Source organism: Gasterosteus aculeatus, chromosome 8, assembly GCF_964276395.1.
Source record: "Gasterosteus aculeatus chromosome 8, fGasAcu3.hap1.1, whole genome shotgun sequence".
NCBI classification, from domain to species: Eukaryota; Metazoa; Chordata; class Actinopteri; order Perciformes; family Gasterosteidae; genus Gasterosteus; species Gasterosteus aculeatus.
Genome location: NC_135695.1, coordinates 10,010,186 through 10,034,793, shown reverse-complemented (window position 1 = coordinate 10,034,793; position 24,608 = coordinate 10,010,186). Strand labels below are relative to the sequence as shown.

The 24,608-nt window shown below is 44.5% G+C and overlaps 2 protein-coding genes across 3 annotated transcripts in view; one reads left to right on the top strand and one right to left on the bottom strand.

Moving 5' to 3' along the window:
- Positions 1 to 18,202, bottom strand: part of ddah1 (dimethylarginine dimethylaminohydrolase 1) — a 51,893-nt gene extending 33,691 nt beyond the window's left edge. The window contains exons 1-3 of one of the 2 annotated variants that reach the window (XM_078108109.1): positions 17,798 to 17,883; positions 13,176 to 13,319; positions 11,993 to 12,319 (exon numbers count right to left, since the gene is read on the bottom strand). In XM_078108109.1, coding sequence (XP_077964235.1) covers positions 11,993 to 12,286 — 294 coding nt within the window. In that variant the 5' untranslated portion in view covers positions 12,287 to 12,319; positions 13,176 to 13,319; positions 17,798 to 17,883. Of the gene's footprint in view, positions 1 to 11,992; positions 12,320 to 13,175; positions 13,320 to 17,797 lie in introns of both variants that reach the window. The other variant, XM_040183696.2, reaches the window with a different exon arrangement.
- A 277-nt stretch (positions 18,203 to 18,479) lies between these two features.
- On the top strand, positions 18,480 to 21,628 carry ccn1 (cellular communication network factor 1). Its single transcript, XM_040183694.2, has 5 exons — positions 18,480 to 19,138; positions 19,308 to 19,536; positions 19,830 to 20,174; positions 20,288 to 20,490; positions 20,608 to 21,628. The coding sequence occupies exons 1-5, from the start codon at positions 19,091 to 19,093 to the stop codon at positions 20,908 to 20,910; spliced, it is 1,128 nt and encodes a 375-aa protein (XP_040039628.2). The 5' UTR covers positions 18,480 to 19,090; the 3' UTR covers positions 20,911 to 21,628.
- Positions 21,629 to 24,608: the final 2,980 nt, after the last annotated feature.

The window sequence follows — 24,608 nt, the reverse complement described above, 5'->3', positions numbered from 1 at the left end:
TGCACCAAATTCCTGCAGCCCAAAAGATGCAACTCATTGTTATGTTAAAATTGATTAGCAAAGTCTCACAAATGAAGAGCTTGATCTAGCAAAGATTTGGCATAAATTACTCAATCAACAAATTATTTTCATATTTTTGTGCAACCGGATTATTTAACTAATCCTTTCAGCACTGGCACATTTACGCTGGCTCTGCATTCTCTCTGCGCGTGACGGAGGAGATTGGCTGGTGGAGAAGACGGGTGTGTTTTCAGTATGATCCTTGGCGTGAGAACAGACTGGGAGCGGACATCACACCACACTGTGACAGCCGAGGGCAGACAGGGGAGGCAACACACACCTCCCAGCCCGGCCCAGATACCTGCCCTGCCCCTCCGGACCTCTCACACAATCTCCTACCCATCATGCACACGTGAATGCGTCCATGCACACTCATACAGTACTCTTTAAAACTGCCAGTATACAACACCGAATTCAAATTGACATCAAATTGGTCCAGATTCATGCTGGTGCAAAAATATTTGTAAAAAACTAACCTTTGGCACAGTACGCCTAACATGCAAACCTTTCAATGTCCGCCTGGAAACACGCCCCGAGCCGCCAAATACAAGGATCATCAAACCGCAGTCGGCTTATCAAAGATCTCTGAAAAGGCACATTTCATGGCTGATGCTTGATTATTTGGGCGCAGATGGTTTCTTCAAGTCTGAACAAATACCGTATGACAGAGATTTTTGAAATATTGGCGCACTCCAATCTCTTCAGTTCAGGCATGAACGTAAGAGTGTATGCCAAAATGCATGTAGGTTATTGATCCATGTAGCCCCAACCTCTGGGCAACTGCTCTCAGGTACATACTGGTACTTACTTTATTATCTGCTACCAACAATACTGGCATGATATACTGCAAAACTTCCCCTCACATCCTTCCATTTTAATGTTTTCTTGCATTTCTTGGAGTACAAATTCCATTCAACTTAATTGTATTGAGGGGGGCAGCGGAAACCTCCGAGGAAGACATCCAAAAACCATGACTCACATTTTTATCAGCGGTGCAAAATTACCCTTAAAAAAGGTTGCTTGACAGTAAATTGCAACGGACGCAGCCGAGACGCACTACAGTAACACATGCACAAGTGACACGTGGGTGCGAGAGATGCGACAGACGAGCACTGTCCCCGCGGCCTCCAGCCTCGTCCCGACTAAGAACATTGTGGCACCCAGTCGACAGATACACTCTCCTGACTCACCCGCACGTGGAAAGTAGACACCTGGGTCTCACCTCCTGTGTCTGAGAATGCATGCACTCACATGCACACAGACAGCGAGCGCGTTTGCGTGTCCTCGTGAATATACGGATACAGATTCATGCAGATTAACACGTTTTTGAGAAATTAAAGAGGAAGTGTGGAGGGGAAAATTGTGTTCCTTCTTTTTTTTTAAATGAGCAATAAAACCAAAACAGTTAACGGAAACATTCCAAACGCCTTCATAGAGCTGAGGAACGTGCTTGTTAAGATATTCTGATTGAATTTATAACTTGTGTCTGGCTGAAACTTTTTCCCAGAGGATACAAATCACAGTAGCATATCGTAGAAATGACATTTTATCCTGCTCCGAAAAATAAACAATAAGTCTACGGAAAACCACAAGACCAAAAGCATTGCTTTTTCACAATAAGACTCTTCTATATACAGTGTTGCTACAGTTTCAACCTATTCAGAACAGTGGAAATAGAGCATATGGGTACAAGATACTCTCATTACTTCGGCCAACATTCACTCACTGTTAAATTCAGTTTGCGAGCGCCTGCTACTTACTGGCATAATTAAAAACTACTCTGCAGATTGCAAGATTCAGAGTGACTGAGGGAGCAGAGACAAAATGCTCCTTCAGGAGGGGAAGGTTCTGGAACTAAACCGTGTCTGGCATACATCACTTCCTTTAAAACCTGGTGCACTGGAGCATCTCCCAACAGAGCAGAACAAACTTCCAACAGGAATGTACTCCTCGCAAAGAAATATATGAATGCTTGACATCATTCGAAACATGAGAGTCTTGGCTACAAACGACTCCAAACATAACTATAATAATCTAGAAATGTAGAAAATATGATGTGCATTTTCGTCAAAAGAAAAATGCACACTGAGGCGCTTACGTTCATTTCACAGTTCAAGTTTCAGCCAATCCTCACTTTACGCTCTGCTCATTTTGGAAGCTGACGCTCATTTTCAAGTGGGTTTAGTTGGATCCAATAGGATCAGACAATCCGTAAAAGTGGTTGAAAGGAGCGAGGCGGCCAACCAGAGCCGGATTTAGATAAAAATCCAGATTCTGACTTGTTGTTTGTCTGCCGTGAGGCCCGAGTAGTTTTCAGTGTCCACACACATGACACGGTATGCTATTTTCAGACCAGCGGCCAAAAAACAGCCTCAGAGTGCCAGGTGTAAAGACTATTTCCAACGAGGCCAAAAGCAGAAGAAGATCCAACAGTGACAGGAACATTTACTGCACGCTGGGATAGATGGGCAAGACAATGCATTTGCGTTGGTGATGAAATATCATCAGTTCGTGATTAGTGAATAATCTGTAATCTGGAGGCGTTGGCAAACACAGCTATGTACAAAGATGACTGAGGCTTGCTATAGCCTCTCTGCCACTGCGCCATCAAACAGTGAACCATCCCTATTGACTTGATGGAGGGCCGGCTTTAACAGCCAAAACGATCAATGGGGATGGGGGGTGAAATGCTTTGTGTGTGCAGGGGAGAGCTTTTCTATGGGTGGAATTTAGCACACATTCATACGCATACGACTATGTGTTAGCTCTGTTGGCGTGTATGTTTGTTTCCCCAATGGTCAAACAGAGACTAGTTATACTGTGAATGACTCAACGGGTGAGAGAGGGCAGTTTATTTTAGGGTGCGTGTTGAAACGGATGTGGGCATCATAGCAGTGTGTCGTTGTGCGTCAGGGGTCTGGCTCCTGCTGGCTTAATCTTGACATGTAAATACAAAAACCCTCGCCCCTCCAAGCAATGTGAGGCGAAGGGGTGAAGAGTTTATAATTTGCCTCAGTGTCTCTGAGGCGACTCACAGTCACATGAAAAGTACTTTCCCCCCTTGTTTTTACTGTAACAATACAGTGAGTCTTGTCCGTTGCTTCTTAGCTAACTTCACTGTTGATTGACCTCCAAGTCCCCAGGAGCCCTGCTCCATTTCATACAAGCACACAGTGCCAAAACCCCCCAAAAAACTGTTTCAAGCATAATATTTTGACAGTGCACAGAGTCCTGCCAACACTGAAGGTCTGAATCAAATGCAGAGTCACATTATTTCAGCCAGCGTGAGCTCACAGGAAAGCAGACAGGCGCTTTGATGTTCCGAGTAGGACATGAGTGCTTTGACAGGTTCCCACCTGTAGACGCACGCAGTGGAGACGGGACGCATTGTCAACATTTCATCTACTACTTTTCAGTTACATTCCCGGGCTAATTAAAAAAGACCTTTCAGTTTTGTCCAAACAGCAAATCACGTCTGAATTACCGTATTCTGCTTAAAGCATTCAGACAGACGAGTTTACTGCTGCAACTCATGATTGCTTTTCATTATTGATGTGTTTGTCTTTAATAAAGACCATTTCTAATAAAGACCATCTAATTTATTGTTCAAATTGTTCTAATTTGTTTCATTCAGGTATTAGGTTGTTGGGAGTGAGAAGTCAGAGTGACAGGGAGGGACGAGAGGCCAGTGGAGCGGGAGAGATTATACGAGTGTGCAGGGACTCATCTCGTTCAGTCTCGACTGGTTTCTGCCATGTTGCCAGAGTGCAGCAAATTGTGACAGACGCCATCATAGTATTACCAGCGAAGTAGATTTGATTAAAGTGAGGTTCAGTACTACATAGATGCAATCCTACTGCAACCACTTAGTTCTCATTACGTCTTTGTTGTATAATGTGCCTTCAAACAGCCTCGTAAGTAGTACGGTCAACATGCCCGGCAAGCGGCCAATGAATAAATTGACAAAGAACTATTTCAGAGGTCTTTTTACTCTTTAAAACGTGCATTTAGTAAATGTATGTTCTGAAGTGCAGGTGCCGAGTGGGGTTAGGTAACGTTAACACAGCTATCAGGTCAAAGAGGCTTCCCCTTCAGACATAGTGAAACAACAAAAACTGACATGTGAAGCTCTGGTTTCTGCTCAAGACTGTGACCAATCATTTCCACTAGAGGTGAAACATTACCAAAAAATCCCCGGAATTTTTTTTTTCCCGATCAATCAATGTCTTCGACAAATGAAGATCAAAAACCCATCTGTACAACATCTCTACATCCACATGACCACCAAATCTACAGTGGCACCGCTCGTGTCTGCTTTGTATGAGACATCACGACTTTGATTCAGACAGCAGGCAAAAGGGGGACAAAAAAAGAAGAACTGAACATTTTATTCGACATAAACCTTTATCCCAAAACTCTCAGAAAAATCTGTGACCTTTCTGACTTTAGCGCCATTTTTATTCAACACCACCGTGCCGGGCACCACTTCCTGTGTCTTCAACTGCTCCGTCTCGCATACCAAAGCAGACATTCACACACCCACGCTGACGGCCGAGCGTGACCCGGTCATACCGCCGGGCCGAGAGGAGTTCCTGTTCACCAGATTACTGCAGCTGTCTGGCAGCCTGTTGCACCACGCGGGGGTTGGTGGGGTCGCCGAGGGTGAAACCGTGGGGGGGGGTTGAACGTGAGCAGGGTGTAAGGTGACAGCATGGAGGGCGCGAGGCCTCTATAATCTGTTCACGTTCTTAATGAAAGAGTTCCTGGTGCACGCGAGAGCCAGAGTTCTGGCACGTGTTGATCACCTTATTACAGACCACACTGTGATAATCCTGAACAAGGAGAAAATGACTGATGGTGAATGCAAAAGATTACTTTGAAATATAATACAATCTACAGCTAATCGGAGATATGTGTATCAGTGCTAACAATATTCCTGCAGTTGGTGTATCCGATTGAGCAATGCTGTCTCCCTTTATTTAGTCTAAAAGGCATTGGTATAAAAATTTGCAGTTTAAGGTGTAATTTCTGTTCAATATCTAAAATCTTCACAATCTGCTACATTTTTAAGCAGCTTTTTTACCGTTAGTTAAGTCAGATGTGTCAATCATATCCCATATTCCCTCTTTTCCTCATGACCGGGTAATAGATCTGCAACGTTGGTTTTGTAAATTAGCGACACAACAGATACATCTGGCAGATTTAAGTATAAATATGTTTTAGATTTAAGACAATAAAGATGTTAGAAGTAAAAAAATAGATGCAGAAATTAGACTTGTATCCTTTGAATATTGCTTTTGGAACCATTACTTTTAATCTCAGGTTTAGGTATGAAAACAGTGGATAACTAGGATAAGCACTGACTTGCAGTAGGAGAAGCTAGTTCAATAGGTCGGCTTACTGACAACTGACCAACTGTTTGTTGTGGAATGCAAAATCAGCATTTCCACTGCTGATTCCCAGTGGGTCATTAATGAGAGTACACTTTCAAGCCGACAAAAGAGAACTTAGCCCCCCAGATATTAAGTCCGCTATTATTACGTCACAGTAAATATCATTGTATTGTTGGCAGGCTAACCCCTTATTGCTCAGCCAAAGACAGATTCTTACTCTGTCCCCATCGGCGGGCATCTATAATGACCCCGAGTAGCAGGATGTTGAATGTAAACGCTATCAGCTGAACCCGAGTAAGACCTTGGAAAACGTTCTGATTTCATATCCTCTGAGAAGTGAATGAATGAAAGACGGCGGATGTGAGCGGAAGCTGCACTGCGATGTTACAAACGAACCCGCCAGACGAGGAGTCAGACAGCCAAACAGTGAGCGGAAGGGCAGGTTAAATGTGGAAGGAATGTGGCAGACAGTTGGGGAAGGTACATCGACTCCCCCTCTCCCGGCCCACATGCTACCGGCGGGTTCCAGGTGTCGCACCCTCCTCCCCCCGTTCACACGCGGACGCCAAGCCTCCCTGAAGGAAACCAGGTCGGTTCCGTTAGGGAAGTGATATAAGCGCCAGGAGGATGGCGAGGAGTCTGCATTTGCACGCCGTCTAGTCAAAACAGGGCTCCTGTGCTGTCTGGTGTTAGTTTGGGGGCAGCTTCACAGGGCATGACCACAAAGGGGCCCGCGCGGACATATAAACTGCCGCGACTGAACCTAAATATTGTGTCTGCAGCGAAATGTTCCATCCGGTCTGCAGACACAAATTGACACTTAAACCTTTTACACTTGTTCTGGCGGGAGTTCAGCACTTTTTAATGACCATTATTTTCCAGGCCCACTGAGCTGAGCTCACAGCAGTGGACCATTATCAGATACAGTCAGTATCCGCTGGCACTACCAAAATAGATGATGGCTATTGATGCAAACGCAGTGTCAGAGAGCGAAAAAGGTGGCAGGTTTAGTAACCAGTTCATGGGGGACTTAAACAGTCCGTTCAGTTGATGAGGCTAATTCACACATTGGCTGTTCTAAAAGCAGGTCCTTCTGCTTCAGTAAAAAAGTCAAATGTGAGTGGTGGATCAGGGAGGATTTTCTATTCAGGCAATTTAGTTTGTCTGTCAAACTCCAGCACAACCTGAAGAACAGATAAGAGTACAGAGAAGAAAAGTCACCCAACTGCAGCCACCGGGAGACAGCTGAAATTATATGAAGCAGTTCATCAGAGTTCTATTAAATCACTACTTGTCATCGCTGCTGGATTGGGAGTTGAGTTTATTTCTTACCAACAATCCTGCAAAAACTGTACCGTGAATAGATGCTGTACTCCAACCAAACCGATTTCAAGAACACTTACAGAAAATCCTTTCAGCTTGCCTGAGCTGGCTCTTTGGCTTTTTGAGTAATCTTTCCAAATGGTTAAACCTTTCAAAACCGTATACTTACCATACTGATTTGGGAGCAATGAAAGACAATTAAAAAAAAGAAATGAAAGAAAGAAACCAGTTTGGCTAGAGCTGGTCTATCAGAACCTGCTCATTGTAATGCTAAATGCATCTCAAGAAGTTAGCCGGCTTTGGGCTCCATTCAAATGCAACAAAAAGCAACAAGAATCCGAAGTGAAATTATGAAACTAGCTTACCATGCAGTGCAAAAGCAAGCTCAAGCGTCACATACATACATTTCTCAAAAACACAAATACCCATTTTAAGTCAATGTGAAAGGTTGTGCCTTTTGAACTTTGATATGTGCAAAGCTAGATAAGAGGTGTGCCTGGTCTTAAAGTGAAGGTGCAGCTGATCATCTGCGATGGCCTCATCGGTCACAGTGAGTGAACCCCAGATGCCCTGTGAAGAAAACACATTTTCCCTCACTGCACATACTGCTGCTTGTCCTCACTCGGGCTGCAATTTTTTGCATCTTACACTCCCCGGTTTCCTTCAGTCTTCAATCACCTTTTACCCCATCACATAAAGGACTATGTGTGAACTCCTTTACCCGAGTTGGGACTGAAAAAACTACCAATAAAATATGTAAGCAAGAAAAAACATGCACGTTTTGAAAGGCACGAGGAATGCCAACAGTTCAAAACTTGCATTCGAGCCTTAACAGAGAGCAGCGACGATCCTAGACAATAAAATCCACTGTGAACTCATCCGCACTAAATCTGCAGTGCACTCGCTTCCGTCCTGCTAAGCAAGGACACGTTTTAATGGATTATTAACAGTCTGATGCGAATAAGTCTGAAATTGACATTAACTGTGTTTAATTGTTCATTTATGATAACAAAACATGTTACTGTATGCGATCAAGTTAAATGCATATGCTATGAATTATAGAGCCGTGAAATGCTTTCGAAGCTCAAAACAATATTTAAGGAATGTTTTCTCGATGGCCATGAGTAAATATGCCCCCCTCAATTCGGAAAAGGCTTGACATCGAAAGGGTAACTTTGTTATTTTTCAACCTCTATCCCATTTCCCTGTACTGTGTGACTAATAGAGAAAACCATTTCAGAACATCCGTTCAGTATGGAAAATGAGCACTGTAATGGTTGCTCACAAGCTTTAATGGAATCCTTTCAGGCAAGGTGGCATTGTCATTGCATCCTGTTTTTGCAATTGACGTTCTCCGATTGTTATTTTAAGTGCCGAACATTAAGGAAAAAGTGAGAAGTTCCAAAATCCCTCCAGGTGACGTGTTGCCGGACGACAATTGTGGCCAGACACAATTCCGTAGAAAAGAGTGAGGATGAGAGCATAGACAAATTGTTTTCCAAAAAGGAATAAAAAATTCATTGATTGGACAACTATTGTCTCAAGAAGAAATATAAGCTATTCAGTTGAGTTGGATACCGTGGTCCACTATGAGATATAATGCACTGTAAAAATGAAGTATAATCTTGTGCGAGTTAGGAATAAGATAAATAAATAAGGGTTTCTAATGTGGTTGAGTTCTCTGAATTGTTGGCCACTCGTTTTCGTTGAGACAGACACGGATGAAATGCTCCTACAGAGTAGCAAAGAGGAGAAAGAGAGAGGAGGGTGAACCGGGTGGTGTTAAGTGGCGTAACTCGGGGGTACGGTGGTGTTCCTGTAGGTGCTGTGACGATAACGCCCACAGAGGACGAATGCAGTTAAGAGTGGGATCTGTTGCTGCCCAATGTATTGCCTTCAGGAGACTTGTGAAAGACTTAAGCAACAACAAAAAGACCTGCTCAAACAAAAAGATAAGGAGGGAAAAAAGCTGAATCCGTCTTATGAAAGAAATTTTCATAATGTTGTCAAACCCTTAATAACCATCTGAGACTGTCAGCGGCAAAAAGAATCAATTCCAGTTCCAATTTTCACAGGATAACAGTCAGCCTGAGTCCAAAGGTCACCTCGCAATCTGCAGCTCAGCATGCAGCTTTGTGAACAGTTTCAGCTTATCAAACTTTGTGTTCAGTATCATAGGAATTATTAACTATGGCTCTTTGTTTTTGAGTGGTTTCAGACTATGCTTCAGTCTGCAGTCAACAGTCCATTAGGAGGAACATTTCGCCTGATAAAGCTTTTAAGCCATAGCCTAATGGATGAAATTCATGCTGCAACCTTTAAGAAAGGGTTTCCAATCCATCACATGGAGGGGAATTGGGTACAATGAATTCAGAAAAAAGCAATGACCCCACCCATTTAAAAAAAAGGTAAATCGGAGAATGATCAAATTATGCGAACCAAGATGTTAATCTCTCCTGCAGTGTCCCCACAAGTCCATTATTGGAGCATGCATGCATGATGCCGACCAAGCCACCATATTTAGCAGCATTTAAAACGGACTACGGTGATACACAATATCAAGTGTTAACTCGAATTTAGATATAACCACCCCACATCTATTCTCCTGCTGCATTGTGTACCTGAACTCCACAGTATCGGATCCAAAGGGAAGCACAAGTTAAGAGTTTTTTCCCCTTTGTCAGTGTAAAGGGAACTGGACAAAGTCCATGTTGTTCACTGGCAGCCCATGAAGCTATCCTGGCTAATGATAAAGTGAGCAGGATTATTACTCAGATTACCGAGTTGACTATAAATCGACTTGGAGAAGTTGAAAACCGATCATGTAAATGACGGGTGTCACGGGGTGCGCGTGTGCGGTTTGCGAGTGCTTCGATCTGTCACCTGCATTGATCAAATAGCATCTGGAAGCAGAGGGGTGATTGGCGCTATACAGGAGCTCGTGACCTTCTCCCCAGAGAAGACGCTGTGGGATCTTTACTTCGCCTACAGCAGGGGTCTCAAACTCGTGGCGGCGCTGACGGCTTGGCCGGCGAACGGTACGGTGGACGGGGGGGGTACGCCAAAGTCGGTACCCCCCGGACGGAGTTTGAGACCCCTGCCCTACAGGCTAAGGACCTCTGCTTCCTCAATACACTGAATATACTGAAATTGAAGAGAAGAGACTGAAATCTGTGCGATATTTCAGCTGGCCCAACAAAATGAGTGGTTTCAACCCGTCACACAAGCAGTGGCATGCCCTTTTTTTTCCGAACTGCAAATGAACCTTCTCTCTTAAATCTTGGCATGAGATCGACAGCACTAGATGGGAGACTGAGAGGGCTGAACACACAAAAAATAGGCCCCAGCCAAACTTGCTGATCGTGATAGTCACTCATTAACGTTTTAGGTTCATAAACAGACTCGGCCAGCTGAAGTCAGCTTGGATATTTCTCTTACAAACGGTCGAATAGTCATCATAGCAACACATTTTTAAGATCAAGTGTTGTGGTGCAGCCAAATCTACATGTTCAGGTAGTTGTGTGCTGATATTTAACCGGAGTGCTAATTCTTTCTACACAGGCATGTCTGAATGGATGCAAGTAGATCCTTCAAATCACGAAAGAATTGTAGCTGGCCGAGCAAACAAAGGAAGGAAAATGTCTACAGGAAGTGACGGCTCGCACAAGGGTGGCTCACCTCCAAAATGAAAAGAAAAAAAAAAAAAGTTATTCCACAGGAGGCTGATAAAAAAAATAACTGCCGTTTCCCATTATTTCTCAGGTCAGATAAGACGCACCTAATTAATTATAGCACCATCCATTTGTAGGTGAATAACTAGGCATCGTGTGCAGTATTTTAACACCAACAATAAACATTAGCCGGCTCCGTGAGAGTTTGTGGAAAACTTTGAGACTGAGAAATTACTGGAGAAATTACAAAGGCTAATAACACCCGAAGTGATTGGTTAGTGTGGTGATTCTGACAATGTTTGGATTGATACAACGTGTACCTCGTGCATTACCAGGAAAACCTTCTCAGGCTTTATAGGAGTGGTTCCCATGATGCATCATGAGGTGCGTTATGGAAAACAAACAGATTCTTCTTATTTATTCCTAACTCGCACAAGATTATACTTCATTTTTACAGTGCATTATATCTCATAGTGGACCACGGTATCCAACTTCTTGAGACAATAGTTGTCCAATCAATGAATTTTTTATTCCTTTTTGGAAAACAATTTGTCTATGCTCTCATCCTCACTCTTTTCTACGGAACATTTTTCCCATACCAGGAACCCAATCATCTCCATCTCTTTATGAGAAACGGCACAATTTAAAAGTGAGAAAGGGTCTTAGAGAAAGTGCTGCTGACCCGCATGCAAATGCCCGTCTTGTGCCACTCTCAGAATGAATGAAATGTGGTGGCTGACAGTGGCGGCACCAGCTCTTCAATCAGTATCCCAGCCTCCAGTGAGCCTGGGGACCATTCGCACCAAACAAAGTGACTCTGATGTGAAATGACAGGGGGCTTTCACAGAAGCCGTCCCACCGTTTCAACCATTGTCCTTTACACGTACACACACGCTGGGCAACCCTACATTGCAGCTACCCTCACTAGGTAATCTTGTGCACTGCCATTGTTGTTTGGTTATAATGTCCTGATTCATTCATTCACTTCAGCTTTTAATTTCCTAAAACACATGTACAGAGTTTCCTTTTCCGAATAATCAACGTTTTTAACAGTCTTAATCAGCCAAATACACATAGACTAAAAAACAAAGGCCTCGTCGTCATCGAAAAGGGCGTGGCCTCAAGCCTACATGTCTTTCTATAGGCTGTTGCACAATATGGCTAAATTGGGATCTTGATGTGGCACAGCTGGTGATAAGCAGCTTCCAGAGACGCAGTTAGGCCTCCTGCACAGGACAAACCGGTCTAAAAGTTGGATTTCCTAAACATTTTCGGAAAAGATGTGAGTCAGCATCACATGTCTGGAGTGAACACCAGTTAATTGCGAACTGACTTCGAGCGAAAAAAGCTACAAGACAATTACAAGAATCACATTTTAAACCAACTAGAGAGTGTCACGTGATATGAGCCACCTTAATATGAATCACTCCACCCTGCAGAACAACGCCTTCCCCTCCGCTTCCACATCAAACTTTTTTTTCCTTCCTTTCTCGTTGGTTCTTTTGATTTTTTGGGGGGGGTGAATAGAATCATGCACTTCCATACCTCTCTCCTCCTGCTCTCTGCCCCGGGTCTGGTGATGAGCGCCGTGTCACCGCACACCACGGCCGCATCCTCCACGAACACGCAGTCCGGCAGCGACTCGTCGGCGGGCAGCTCCACCACCTCCAGCCCGAGCCTCGTCCCCAAGACCTCGACGTACTCTTCGTGCTCCCTCCTCGCCTCGGCCAGGTCCACCTCCGCCTGGCAGCTCCGCAGCGCTTCTTTGGCCAGCGACGCGGGGATTCCCCGAACGACGGCGTGGGTGTAATGACCGAAACCTGACATTAAACCAGCCATGTTTTCCTGGCGTTTTAATTCACACGCTCAAATCTGAAGAAAAAAAAAAAGAAAATATATATGACTGACAAAAAAAAAAATTTTTTTTAAAAAGACAACCCGGCGAATGAATGAGAGGAAGTCCTATCAGATAACCGGATGCTGCCTTGCTTATATGTTCCGTGCTAGTTTGTTGGGTTGTAATTCTTTATTTACAGCAGCCGGCTGCACACAGTGTTACTGCCCTGCTCCGCTTCTCCAGGCGAGGGACAGCGCGGCGGTGACGCGCACCGACCGTCACGTGTCAGCCCGCTGCGTGGAGCCCGCGGAGGCGCGTCAGCACAACAAGTGACCGTCACAAACGCACTGGATTTAGGGCTCCGTGCGTTCTCACAATCAATCGCTTTATGAAATGTATTCAATTATTTATTCATTTAATATAACGTTTTCTTTTATAGCATTATTTATAGGAATACATCTCTTTTGATTATTTGTTGCTTTTCTTATATTAAAATAAACGGAAAATGTTTATTTTGGACAACTTGTTTGACAAAGCAAGCGATTTGAAGAATTACTGCGGTCAGAAATTGCGATCAGTAAGTTTTTCAGCCTCAAATCAACATTCAATCTAATATTCTATTGACAAATCGATGCAAAAATATCACTGTGTGAAAGAAGTGCAGTTCTATTAAACATGATTTCAGAACTTGGCTTATCAATCAAAAAACGTATGTAATCTAGCGGCAGCTGAATCCATAGTGATTACAAACATCCATAGAGATGTCTGTATTTTACCAATTTACATAACTTAAGAAAATTATGTCGTATCGTACAATTTAGGTGAAATTAATAAAATATATATATATATATATTTGCTAAGGAAGAAGACAATATAATCCAGTAGACGTACATTTATGGCAGATGTACATCTTATCTTTGCGTTGGTATTGTTGATGATGGTGCTGTGCAGAACATCTGCTTCTCATTTGATCTGCACACACCTTTAGAGGCTGGGATGGCACACAGCTCCCAACCATTCCCACATCTTCCGATACTGTGAAACAATTGACATTTTGGGGGGAAACTATATAACATTTTGGTTTGAATCTTGTTATTATTGAAGTACAGTCAGAGGCAACATGTTAATATGTATGTTACCTTTTACTTTGCCTGCAAATACGTAAAACTGTTGGATGGAAAGAGTCTAATAGGTATGTAAAGAAAAAAAAGATATTTGTGTCTGCTAAGGACGTATGACGGAAGAGGGAGACGGGTTTACCCACTTGATTCCCATGTTTTCTTCAAATGTTTCTACCTGTTACAAATTCAAAGTGTGAAAGAAGCACTTTAAGGGTGCATCTCTCTTTTTGAACTTGAGAATTTGGAAACATCTGAAACTGCTTCACTCTTGGCAGACTTTTTGAAAAAACGTACGCAAACGTTAAAGGAAAAAGGATATTTTTTAAAAAGGAGGATCTCTGCAGCGTGAGAAGTGTGTAGGGCAACAAGTGTGTGTGTGTGTGTGTGTGTGGGAGGAAGGGATGGGGGTTAATATTCCCTATGGTGCCATCTATGGAAGGCTGAATGGATGGAATGTTTCTCCAGACGTCCCAGAAGCACATTCTTCCACCGCAGGACCTCACTTTGTCTTTTCTTGTTCCAAATTCACTCAATTATCCCCGACTGCTCCAAACATTCCAGGAGCCCCACATTCCTTTTTCCACTCCAGCCAGGATCACCAACCACCACCACCCTCCACCCAACACTAACACCTGCCCCCACCCGGATTTTACATTCTTTTTTTTTTCCATCACGGGTGGACGTTGCCCAATAAAAGACCCTCTTTTTCTCTTTTCTCTCTCCATGCTGAGGAATTTGGGTAACTTCAGCTGAAGGAAAGCCCTCATACTTCAGCACACCTGGCTACAGAGAAATGAGTGAAAGCAGACATGATCCTCCAACTGCGGGTAAAGCGGCAACAAAAAGCAGCGCCTCTTATTTGCCTGGTATGATTGCACTCATGATGAGATACTAGACGACACAGAGACAGCCCGATTACACCCGGTGCACCGAGCATATTTTATTTGAATCCGTCAGGGACATTTATGAACGTAATTAACACAGAAAGAAAAGTGACAACGCAAAAGTATCACTCGATGGAAGTGGCTGTGTTTTAAAGCCTTTCAATAGCAGCTTTAATTCCAATTCATCATGTTTTTTAGTGATCTTAGAAAATATTATGCTATTGAAGAGTCTCTCAGCTTGAGGAACGGAAGCAAAACAGAGGGAAATAAATGTCTAAATCTAAAATGGCTTTGGGACAGTGGAAAGGCATCAAGGAAAGAGCCTTGCAGTCAAGTCATAAATATAACAGGAAATAGATACTGCAGCTATGTAAGAAGGTAGGTTCTTATAAAAAAAGAAACCCAAAAGATCTTCAAAAAACGTTTTTTTTCAAATCACACTGGTTTGGGTCTTTTAGCAGATTTTTTAAAACATGAAATATGTCCGTCCTTATCCTTTTAGTTGATACAAGACATATCTGAAAGAATTTCCCCTTGAAGTGTTCTGTAATATGATTTAATTGGACAGAAACAGCAAAGGAGTTATTCTCCAAAGAATAATAGGTGGCGATTACATTTGACAAAGAGGGGGTACCGCGCTATCTTCCTTTGCTGTCCCACATCTCATTTTAAAAAAGTTAGCTTCAACATTTTCTTCCTATGTTGAAGCTCAACAATAGATTTTGACTGCAAGACGTGCATATGTCATTACAAGAGGGATGGAAACGTATTCTCTAGATAATTAATAGGAAGATCAGTTGTTGGACCCCTCGCTCCTCTGTTTCACTTGTCAATGTGTAACTTGGCAAAGAGACTATGACGCTGCTTCATCGTTGTGCGAGTTGAGGATCAGATTAAATCCTAATAAACAGTTTGGCACCCAATAGCCACTGCTGTCGGTGTATGTGTGCGATTGAGCAAATACATTTGCCTTGACAGGAAGTAAAAGCGTAATGGCAGTGGCCTGTTATTAATACATCAATAAATTGAGCTGTGCAATAGCCCTCCTGAACCAATGCCAATTTGTTAATGTCAAACAGCCAAGACTAAATGGCCAAAGACATCATTCAAACCTGGACTACGCCGTTTTCCTTTTGAACAATCAGAGCAAGTTACATAAATAAGTAAAATAAAATCGATGTTAACATGTGATTACAGAGTTCTGCCTCCTCAAATCTATCATTCATAAAAACCTATGTCATTATCTGAATCGTTGGCCACATCTGCGACCCCCCCGCTCACACGAGAAGGATCCATAACTCCTGCTGCTTCTTTTAGCTGACAGAGAAAGGAAGTGTAGCTAGAACATACTGCATACCAGTTATAACATTTATCCTGAATGCACTACACTGGAATGAGTTGTTTAAACCTTCCATCCGTCACATGAAGGGGAAGGCTCAGGGCCGCTTGCTTCAGACTCACTGAGAAACTATTCTGCTGTCACTTCGACTGTAAGTGCTCCGACAATGACTTTCCATTACAATGAAACACTCAATATCTCTCCAATTTTACTGAGCAGTGAGATAATGCCGGAGGTTTTGGAGCTGCTGGGATACCCCAGCTACACGGCCTCCAGCATAATCAGGTGATCATTGAAGGAAAGAGCCCCCCCTTCCTTATTTTGTGCGGTGTTTGTAGTATGGATGTATATGGCGGTCCTCTGAGAGCCATGGAGGAAACTGTTATTCCATGGCAATTGTGGCACAGAGACGTGTCCGGCTTTTGGAATGTTTCCTGAACTGAGTGGCGAATTAAGGAATGTATTAAAACACGCACTGACGCACGATGACAACACGGTTTCCTATCGCGGAAACACGCGAGCGGATGCACACATGGCCCGAACAGACACATGTAGACTCGCATACACATGGACCATGGAAAGGCTTTAGGTCAACATTGCAGAGGACAATCAAACGAAACCTGTCACAAGACCTGCTGTTCAAACAGCTCTGCGACATTAAAGGGTTATCCCCCTAATTTCTTCATACTGTTGAGAATGATCAAAATCTACGCCAGGATATCCTGACTTTTAGGGCCTTGTTTGGGTAAAGCTCTAAAAATATTAGTTCCCTATTTACATTACATCTCGTTTAGCTGACGCTAAAGTATTTAATAAAATAAAGGGTGTTGTGGTAAAAAGAACATCTCAGCTGAGGAGCCGCTGGTCTTTGCAACCAACAGGCCACAGGGCCCTTTGACCCCTCATAGTGCCCGTCTGTTGCCTCTACCAGCGGACTCCAGAAAAATGGTTGCCAGGTATTTATACAGAGCAGTAAAGGTGTGAAAGTTGTCCACACCTGTGGGAGTGGTCTCCTGGTGAGTTCAATGTAACTCGGATTTCAATGTACCAGTTGTTGTGCAAGTGTTACATGCATGCATTCAAGTTGATTACATTACATTAAATACAATCCTAATTGTACATTGATATTATTCTAATGATACAGTTTCAAAATTACAGTAGTCATTACTATTCTTGATTACATAGATCCAGAATCTTGGCTGTATTCTGGTGTACACTAAATGCATTTTATTAATTTATGAACTGGGTCAGTTCATTTCTAATATCCTACAAAACAACTTAAAATAAGTGCATTTCAACCATGAGGATACAAAACCAGAAGCACAAGAGCAACAAGTGCAATTTTATAAAAATAAGCTGATTTACAACTTGCTATAGATAAGAGTACAATTTGAGTGCTCCAATTGAGAAGTGATCATTTCCCACAATGAAATAAATATTACCTTTCTGTTCAACAATTGCCGCCTGGTAAATTAATACCAGGCATTAAGTCCGTGGTAACAGTTTGCAATGCACGCTCTCTGTTAAGAATATTGACAAAGTCTGTAAACCCAAACGGAGGTGGTGGAATCAATATCAGGTCTATTTTTTCAAACCGCACAAGCTGTTTTCCTGGGTTGAGTCGTCTCCACCAGAATGACTGCGACTGTTATTTAACGTGAATCATAATTTTGATGGTGTAGAATAAATGAAGAGCCCCCTAAAGGCTTCAGTTTGAGGGCATAACGCAGCTCGGATGGACGCGCCAAGCTGCACACGTGTTCACAGACACGCCCCCTTTCAAAACAGCCACACCTCCAGGTAAAATACTCACACAGACGGATTAGACAACATCGATCTGTTCACATTGTAATCGCATGTTTATCGTATTGGAGATGCGCACTGACACTTGATTGAAGAAAACCACGTGACACGCAACCTAATAATCCTGGAGATCACAGTCGGTTTCAAAATAGCCCGAGTGAAACCTCCGAATCGGATACGTAAAGTACCGCCAAAAAAAGCCATCGCATCTGTTAAGAATTTGAGCTTTTATGAGTCATATTCATACAACGGGAGCATCGATGATGGCGCAGGCTTTTTTAAAGGGGGGAAAAAAGTGCATCACTTATCGGAGTCTCAACTACTATCCGCAGAATAAACAGGAAAGGAAAACAAGTTCAAACTCACCGGAGGGGCTCTCCGGTCGTCTTGTTCAGCGCCGCGGTCTCAGCGGGTCGTCGCGTTAAAATCACACGAGGCTACGGGGGGGGGGGTCGTCGTCGTGAATACACAAAAAATAACCACACAGTGTTTCCTCGTAGGATTTGTCCTTGTTGGAATCTGCGTCCTGACGCACGACGCTTCCATCCGTGCAGAGTGATTAGAACACGTCGGTGGAGGGGACTTAAAAGAAAAGTAGAGACAAACATGACGCATTACTCCCCCAAATAAGAGCACGACATATCTGGTGGAAATTGAACGTGATGGACACATTGCGTGAAAAGTCAAATTGCCCCGAGGAATGAACGCAGAGGAATTTCCCTGCACGAAGAACATATTTAACAAGCCCTTAAGCTGTCAGGAATGCTTTGTGGTCTGCTGGCCAAAGGGAGAGAAATATGTTAATAATGTAGGCTACTGCCATACCAAATATGGCAATACTGTTACGTCTGAGCCCGAGCTGCGCGCATCTGGAAACGCTTTGCTCCTCCGAATAAAGGCGCTGGGAAGCCAGAAATAGACGCTGTTAAACGTATTCCTGCCCGCACCTTTAGTCTCACAGAAGAAGATGGGGGGGGGGGACGTGGCCACTGCTATAAAAGTGTGTTTTAGGCAATTGTTTTCATCAGCAAAAGCATCCCTGGCACACGTATGAGGAGAAGCATAATATTACCCCCGGGAGTTATTACTCATAATGAACCATTCAGCTGAAACCAGGAAGCTATCAAATATCGACTCGCATCATGTGCGGAGTAAAAAGAGGAGACAATAAAACACTCAAACGCCACCTAAAAGTCCCCCTGAACCCGGGCTGATAGATGCGAGAAGCGATCACAGGAGGAGAATGAAAGGAGGAATAAACAAGAGGAGAAAAATATGAGACGGAAAAGTGTGTTCAGATGGGATCCAGGGGGGAAAAATCCATTTGAGAAAGGGGGTGGGGGGGGGGGGAGGCTTTAGACAGGGTGGAGCTTAGGTCTTGGATGGAAAATGCGCCGAGAAACATTCCTGGCATAGTTTGGGAACAGTTCAGCAGGCAGCCGAGGAACGACGTCAGCTCCCCACTACGGTATAAAAGCGCGGAGGTGGCCGGACCTCAGCAGACTGCAACCGCTTTAGCAGAGAGCTTCACCTACTCTAAAAGGAGCCTCGAATACCAGATCCTACCCGAGAAGCGAGGGAATTACCTAAAGGACTCCGCCGACTAGAGACTTAACTTTTCACACAACTGGGAACGGGACGAGAACGAATATATTCAAGATGCTGAGGCTTACTGTGGTCGTGGCATTCCTCGGAGGTCTCAATCTGGTGAGTTATTTCTCCATTTCCATCCGAACGGGAATTATGGGAGCCTTTGTTCAGAGGAGAGGGGGACACACTTGCTGATCGGTTGTTTTTTTTCTCACTCGTCTTGTGTTGTTGTAGGACTTACGCGAGTCAGTCTTTAATGGTAGATTTGGTTGTTGTGGCTGTACAGGTCCTCTCCTCCTCCTCCTCCTGTCCCGCCGTGTGTGACTGTCCGCTGGAGATGCCCAAGTGCGCGCCCGGCGTGAGCGTCGTCCTGGACGGCTGCGGCTGTTGCAAAGTTTGCGCCCGGCAGCTGAACGAGGACTGTGGCCTGACCGAGCCGTGTGACCACACCAAAGGGCTGGAGTGTAACTTTGGAGCCAGCTTTGCTGCTGCTACTACTCGTGGCATCTGCCGAGGTACGTACAGACAACCGATCCGGATCCAGATGTGCATGCTTTTGAAATAGCCTGAAGATTATTGATTTTTTAAAATGTTTTAAGTCAAGTACGAGGGTTTAAATCACTAGTATGGGCACCTGAGGGATTTCATCACCGCGTAATGCAATTAGGATGAAAACAGACCTCATAGATAGCCCTAGGCCCTTAGGGGATTCTTACCTGGCAGCCATGTGATGTCTACAGCAGACATTTCTGCTTAGAGCGGGAAAGAATAACATTCCTATCTGCTTGTTTTTCCTCTCCCCTTGCAGCCAAGTCAGAAGGCAGACCATGTGAGTACAACAGCAGGATCTACCAGAACGGAGAGAGCTTCCAGCCCAACTGTAAACACCAGTGCACATGCATCGACGGAGCGGTGGGATGTGTCCCGCTGTGCCCGCAGGAGCTCTCCCTCCCAAACCTGGGCTGTGCCAGCCCCAGGCTGGTCAAGGTGGCGGGCCAGTGCTGCGAAGAGTGGGTGTGTGATGACGGCAAGGAGACAGACATCCTGGAGAAGATCTTTGGCAAAGACATGAAGACTGATGATTTGGAAAGAGGCCTCACCAACAGGAACGAGCTCATTGCTATTGTGAAGGGAGGACTCAAGTCTCTGGCTGGTAAGAAACGCTGTTTTTTTGCTTCCGCGATGCTTTTATTTTTTGGTCTGGATATACTTAAAATATGTCGGATTCTACGATGCTCACGTCTTTTTTTTTGCTTTTAATCACAGCCTTCAGACCACAGCCTGAGGTCCACATGTTTGACAACCAGAAGTGCATCGTCCAAACCACACCCTGGTCCCAGTGCTCCAAGAGCTGTGGAACAGGCATCTCCACCAGAGTCACCAACAACAACAGCGACTGCAAGCTGGTCAAAGAGACAAGAATCTGTGAAGTGCGCCTCTGCACCCAGTCGCCTTACTCTAGTCTGAAGGTAAGCTTAAGCCACCGTGACCGAATGTGATGGAAACACGATGTTGCCGGAAATGAGTCACTTCTGGGTCTGGGTGCATGACTAATCTCCGTATCCTTGTTGTTTGTCCCTCTGCAGAAAGGAAAGAAGTGCAGCCGGACCAAGAAGTCCAGCCAGCCCGTGAAGTTCACCTACGCCGGCTGCTCCAGCCTGAAGAAGTACAGGCCCAAGTACTGCGGCGCCTGCATGGACGGCCGCTGCTGCAGCCCACACGACACCAGAACCATCCGCGTCAAGTTCCGCTGCGAGGACGGTGAGACCTTCAACAAGAACATCATGATGATCGAGTCCTGCAAGTGCACGTACAACTGCCCCAATGCCAACGAAGCCTCCTACCCCTTCTACCGCCTCTCCAACGACATCCACAAGTTCAGAGACTGAACGGAGGAGGAGCTCCGAACCCCTCAGCAAGAGAAAGACATGATCAGCGCCACTGGCGGCCAATGGCGGTCCAGATGAATGCAGGGGTGTAAATAGACCACCAATCAACTACCAGCTTCTTGTTGTAACTAGATTCCCAAGGAATTGTGGGCTTACAGCATGAGGACTTAATGAAGTGCACTGTTTGCTGTGACTACATCAGCATTCTTAACTAAGAACTGCTTCATATTAATGGAGCATCAGAAGTAGCTTCGTTATGGAGCAAGATGTAATTAATATTTGTACATTATCGTTAGTCGCTGATATCAATTCACTGTGTATATTTTGATCCTTTACATCAGACATGACATTAGACTGTAGACTTGTGTGTGTATTTGTAGGTGTGCACACACGCAACTTCAATTAGCATACCATCCTGTATCTTAAGAACAAAACACCGAAATGTAACCTCTGGACTTGTGTAACAAGTGTGTGGTTTCATTCCTTCCTGACGTGGGCATTATTGTTCATGTTTTGTGGCAGCTATTGAACTTCCTTCATGAAAAAGACAAAGCGAAACATGTCAAAGGATGAATGAATGTTTTTATTATTGTTATTAATATTATTTATCAAAAAATGTAGCTACTTTATTTGGATATTATGTGTCATACTGGAATAAATTGTAAAATGATTTAATTTTATATGCCACAAATAAAACTGATTTATTTATGAAATACGACACTGCCTGAGTTCAGTCTGGTCCAACTCCACTGCTCAATTGCACAAGGCTGATGGGGAGGGGTGGGGGGGCATTCTGGAGACCCAGCAGATTCTCAGACAGACACCTAGGAGGGTTCGGTCTGTACGGCACACAACACAAACGTGCTTTGGAATGCCTTTCTGCAGCGAGCTAGCTTTCTTTCACTTGATCCGGCTAAGACATGCACACTCGACTGATTCTGAGAGGGCTCCACCAATGGAAACGGGTATGGGAGCGCGCCAAGAATCTTAAGTGCTGGTCTGAATGGGCTGGGATTAAACACCATGCAAGGGGGACAATGACTGGTATTGTATACAATGGGTTGTATACAAAGGATGCATTCCCGGGTAAGCTTTTTTTTTTTTTTTTTTTTTCACACGGCGTACTAGAACTACCAAATTGACCTAATTCATGAGCGGTTGTTTTTCAAAGTGGATTAGTTGCATCGGCCTCTGCAGGCTCTTAACCTGCAGGGGTCTGCTAAACAGTTGTAAACAGCCCTGTGAGGTGGAAAGGGCTCAAGTCTGCCCTCCAGGCTCCAGTAAAACAGGCATTAAGAGGTACTATTATGAGGTAGAAAAAGAGGATGGACAGGAAACTTTTCAAATTCCATTTTCTGTCGATTTACTGCCCCAAACCCCTCTTTCAATCTGGGCCCTTTACATTTTCAGACTGCAACTTCTGTCACCAAGCCACATGAAATACATGCAATATGGAGGGCATTATTAAAGAGCACAATAAGTATCCGTCTGAAAGGGATGTCTTCTGCCTTTGTGAGACACAGGATTTAATTCCAGATGAGTACACATATCCACAGAACAGTTTGAGCAGCAGCAGAGAGAGAGAGAGAGAGCAGAGCTCAGGGGCAACGACATGGTAGAGTTTCTCTTTTTGATCCAGGTATAGGGAGCGGCTCAGGAATGCAGCAGTGGCTCAGAAAGCAGACATCCTGATGGGCGGCAGATGTTGGAAAAATATTTCAGAGCAACATGTTCACTTCAGCGGTGAAGATTTTCCGAAAATGCGCACAACACTCCCGGAGGAGGTGAGGGGAGGGGGAGGGGGGGGGGGGGTGCTCACTGGAAGCCACAAAAGGCATCTCATCGCCACGCAAACAGTTACAAAAACATGTCTATCTGACGGGAAATCACACTCCTGCACCACATTCCTGGCAATAAGCTTTCATCAAGTGTGTTTAATAAGAGGTTAAGCAGGACACGTTGCCTTTGATTGGGCCGCATACCGCGCAGGATGTGCCCAATGAGCTTTTGCAGATTGCTCACATGAAAGGCTCCCGAGCTTAACCCGATCACAGAGATGTGTGGCTGCCCCTCGCGGCCCGGATTCACACACCAAAGCCTTTCAGGGCCCTCTGCCGCTCTGCCGCTGGCTGAAGAAAAAACCCCAAAAGGCCCACCTCTGCCCTCGGCAATCAGACTGTCATTTGCCTTGTTGACACAATGCTCCTAACTGGGTTATGTAACGGCATCTGTGTGTTATGTGAGCACTCCTTTCGGCCGTCTGTAACATTCCTTTATAATGTACAGACGAGCCCAGTGGCGAGATTTACGATCCCTCAGCCTTAACAGAAGCCAAAGATTGGGTTGTCCCTGCCAACACAGCACCAACCTGTGAAAACTATCGCTCTGACACACGCAGGCCAACCAGGCTCACGCACACACACACACACACACACACACACACACACACAATTAACTCACTCAGCAACTACCTCATTCCCTCAACCAGAAATGTGTTTATACGAAGACATTAGCGTTGAAGCCTCATCACGCGCTGCGTAATGCCGTGCAGCCAGAAGCTAACAGGACGAGAGTGATGTCAGCGCTTTAACAGCCCCCTCGTCTAAAACCTCAGATTAATATTCACTTCTGTACTGAAACCAGGGGCAAGAAGCAAAGGGGGGGGGGCGCTAGAGGCTGACCATCAAGTACTAATGTCCTCGATGGTTTTCAAATGCACCATCTGCTGGACAAAGTAGAGACGAGCGTTGTGTTTGTATAAGAGGCTGGACTGATGAATAATGAAACTTACACAACCGGAGGACTCGTCACACTGGTGCTGAAACTGAGTAAACATCGCACGAACGATAAGTGTCATTCGTTCACGTATTCGCTCGCTCACAGATCTAAGAGACATACGTTTGCCGAACGTGTGGACACTTCCGTCTCCCACGTCCTCTCCCTCACTCGCTCTCCCTTTTACTCTCACACAGCACAAACACACAGCGACGGTGACGCGAGGCGCGCCAGCTCCAAGCGGATAACCGATGAGCCTATGAGGCCTGTGGGACCATCCGCTGTTGGGTCGGTCCCCGGAGGGCCGCTGGCTGGCTGGCTGCTGGAGTGCTTATCTACTCACACAATTTGAGCAGTGATGTGAGAGGGAACACTGAGTCTCTGTGCGGTGCGAGTCTCAGCCCAATGGACGAGAAGGCTGAATAATCTCCAAGGGGGGAAAATAACTCCAGGAGCTGAGCTACTGTCGGCATGTCACTGTTGTTTGAACGTGGAAAGACCACCGAACATATAATCACATAATTCTACATCCTTGCGGAAATGTGAGAAATCATGCATCGTAAAATGTGCGCGCTGAAAATCCGAGAATAAATGAAAATGTGGTATTTAGTGCCACTTTCCGGCCGGCGACTGGCTTTGTGTTTCATTGTGATGGACGATGTTCTTTGTGACTTGAATTGGCTGAAATAAGTGCACGTTTAGTTAAGTTTATTAATACCACCCACAGAAGTCATGTCATGTTGATTCTGAACAAAAAGGTTACATGGAGTAAACGTTCAATCATGTTTTTATGCTCGTTTTTTCATTTCCATATTCAGCTTCTTTATACTAATACTGTACCACATCATTAGTTCATAGAAAACTTTCATTTATCACAAGCAGATCTTAAAACCAAACAAAGTGCGTTGTGACCACCAGTTTTC

Excerpts from the sequence above, each read along its gene's own strand:
- ccn1 (XM_040183694.2), top strand. The coding sequence starts at position 19,091 with ATGCTGAGGCTTACTGTGGTCGTGGCATTCCTCGGAGGTCTCAATCTG. Across the intron at positions 19,139-19,307 it reads TCCTCGGAGGTCTCAATCTG|GTCCTCTCCTCCTCCTCCTC; the intron begins GTGAGTTATTTC and ends GTGGCTGTACAG. Across the intron at positions 19,537-19,829 it reads TACTCGTGGCATCTGCCGAG|CCAAGTCAGAAGGCAGACCA; the intron begins GTACGTACAGAC and ends CTCCCCTTGCAG.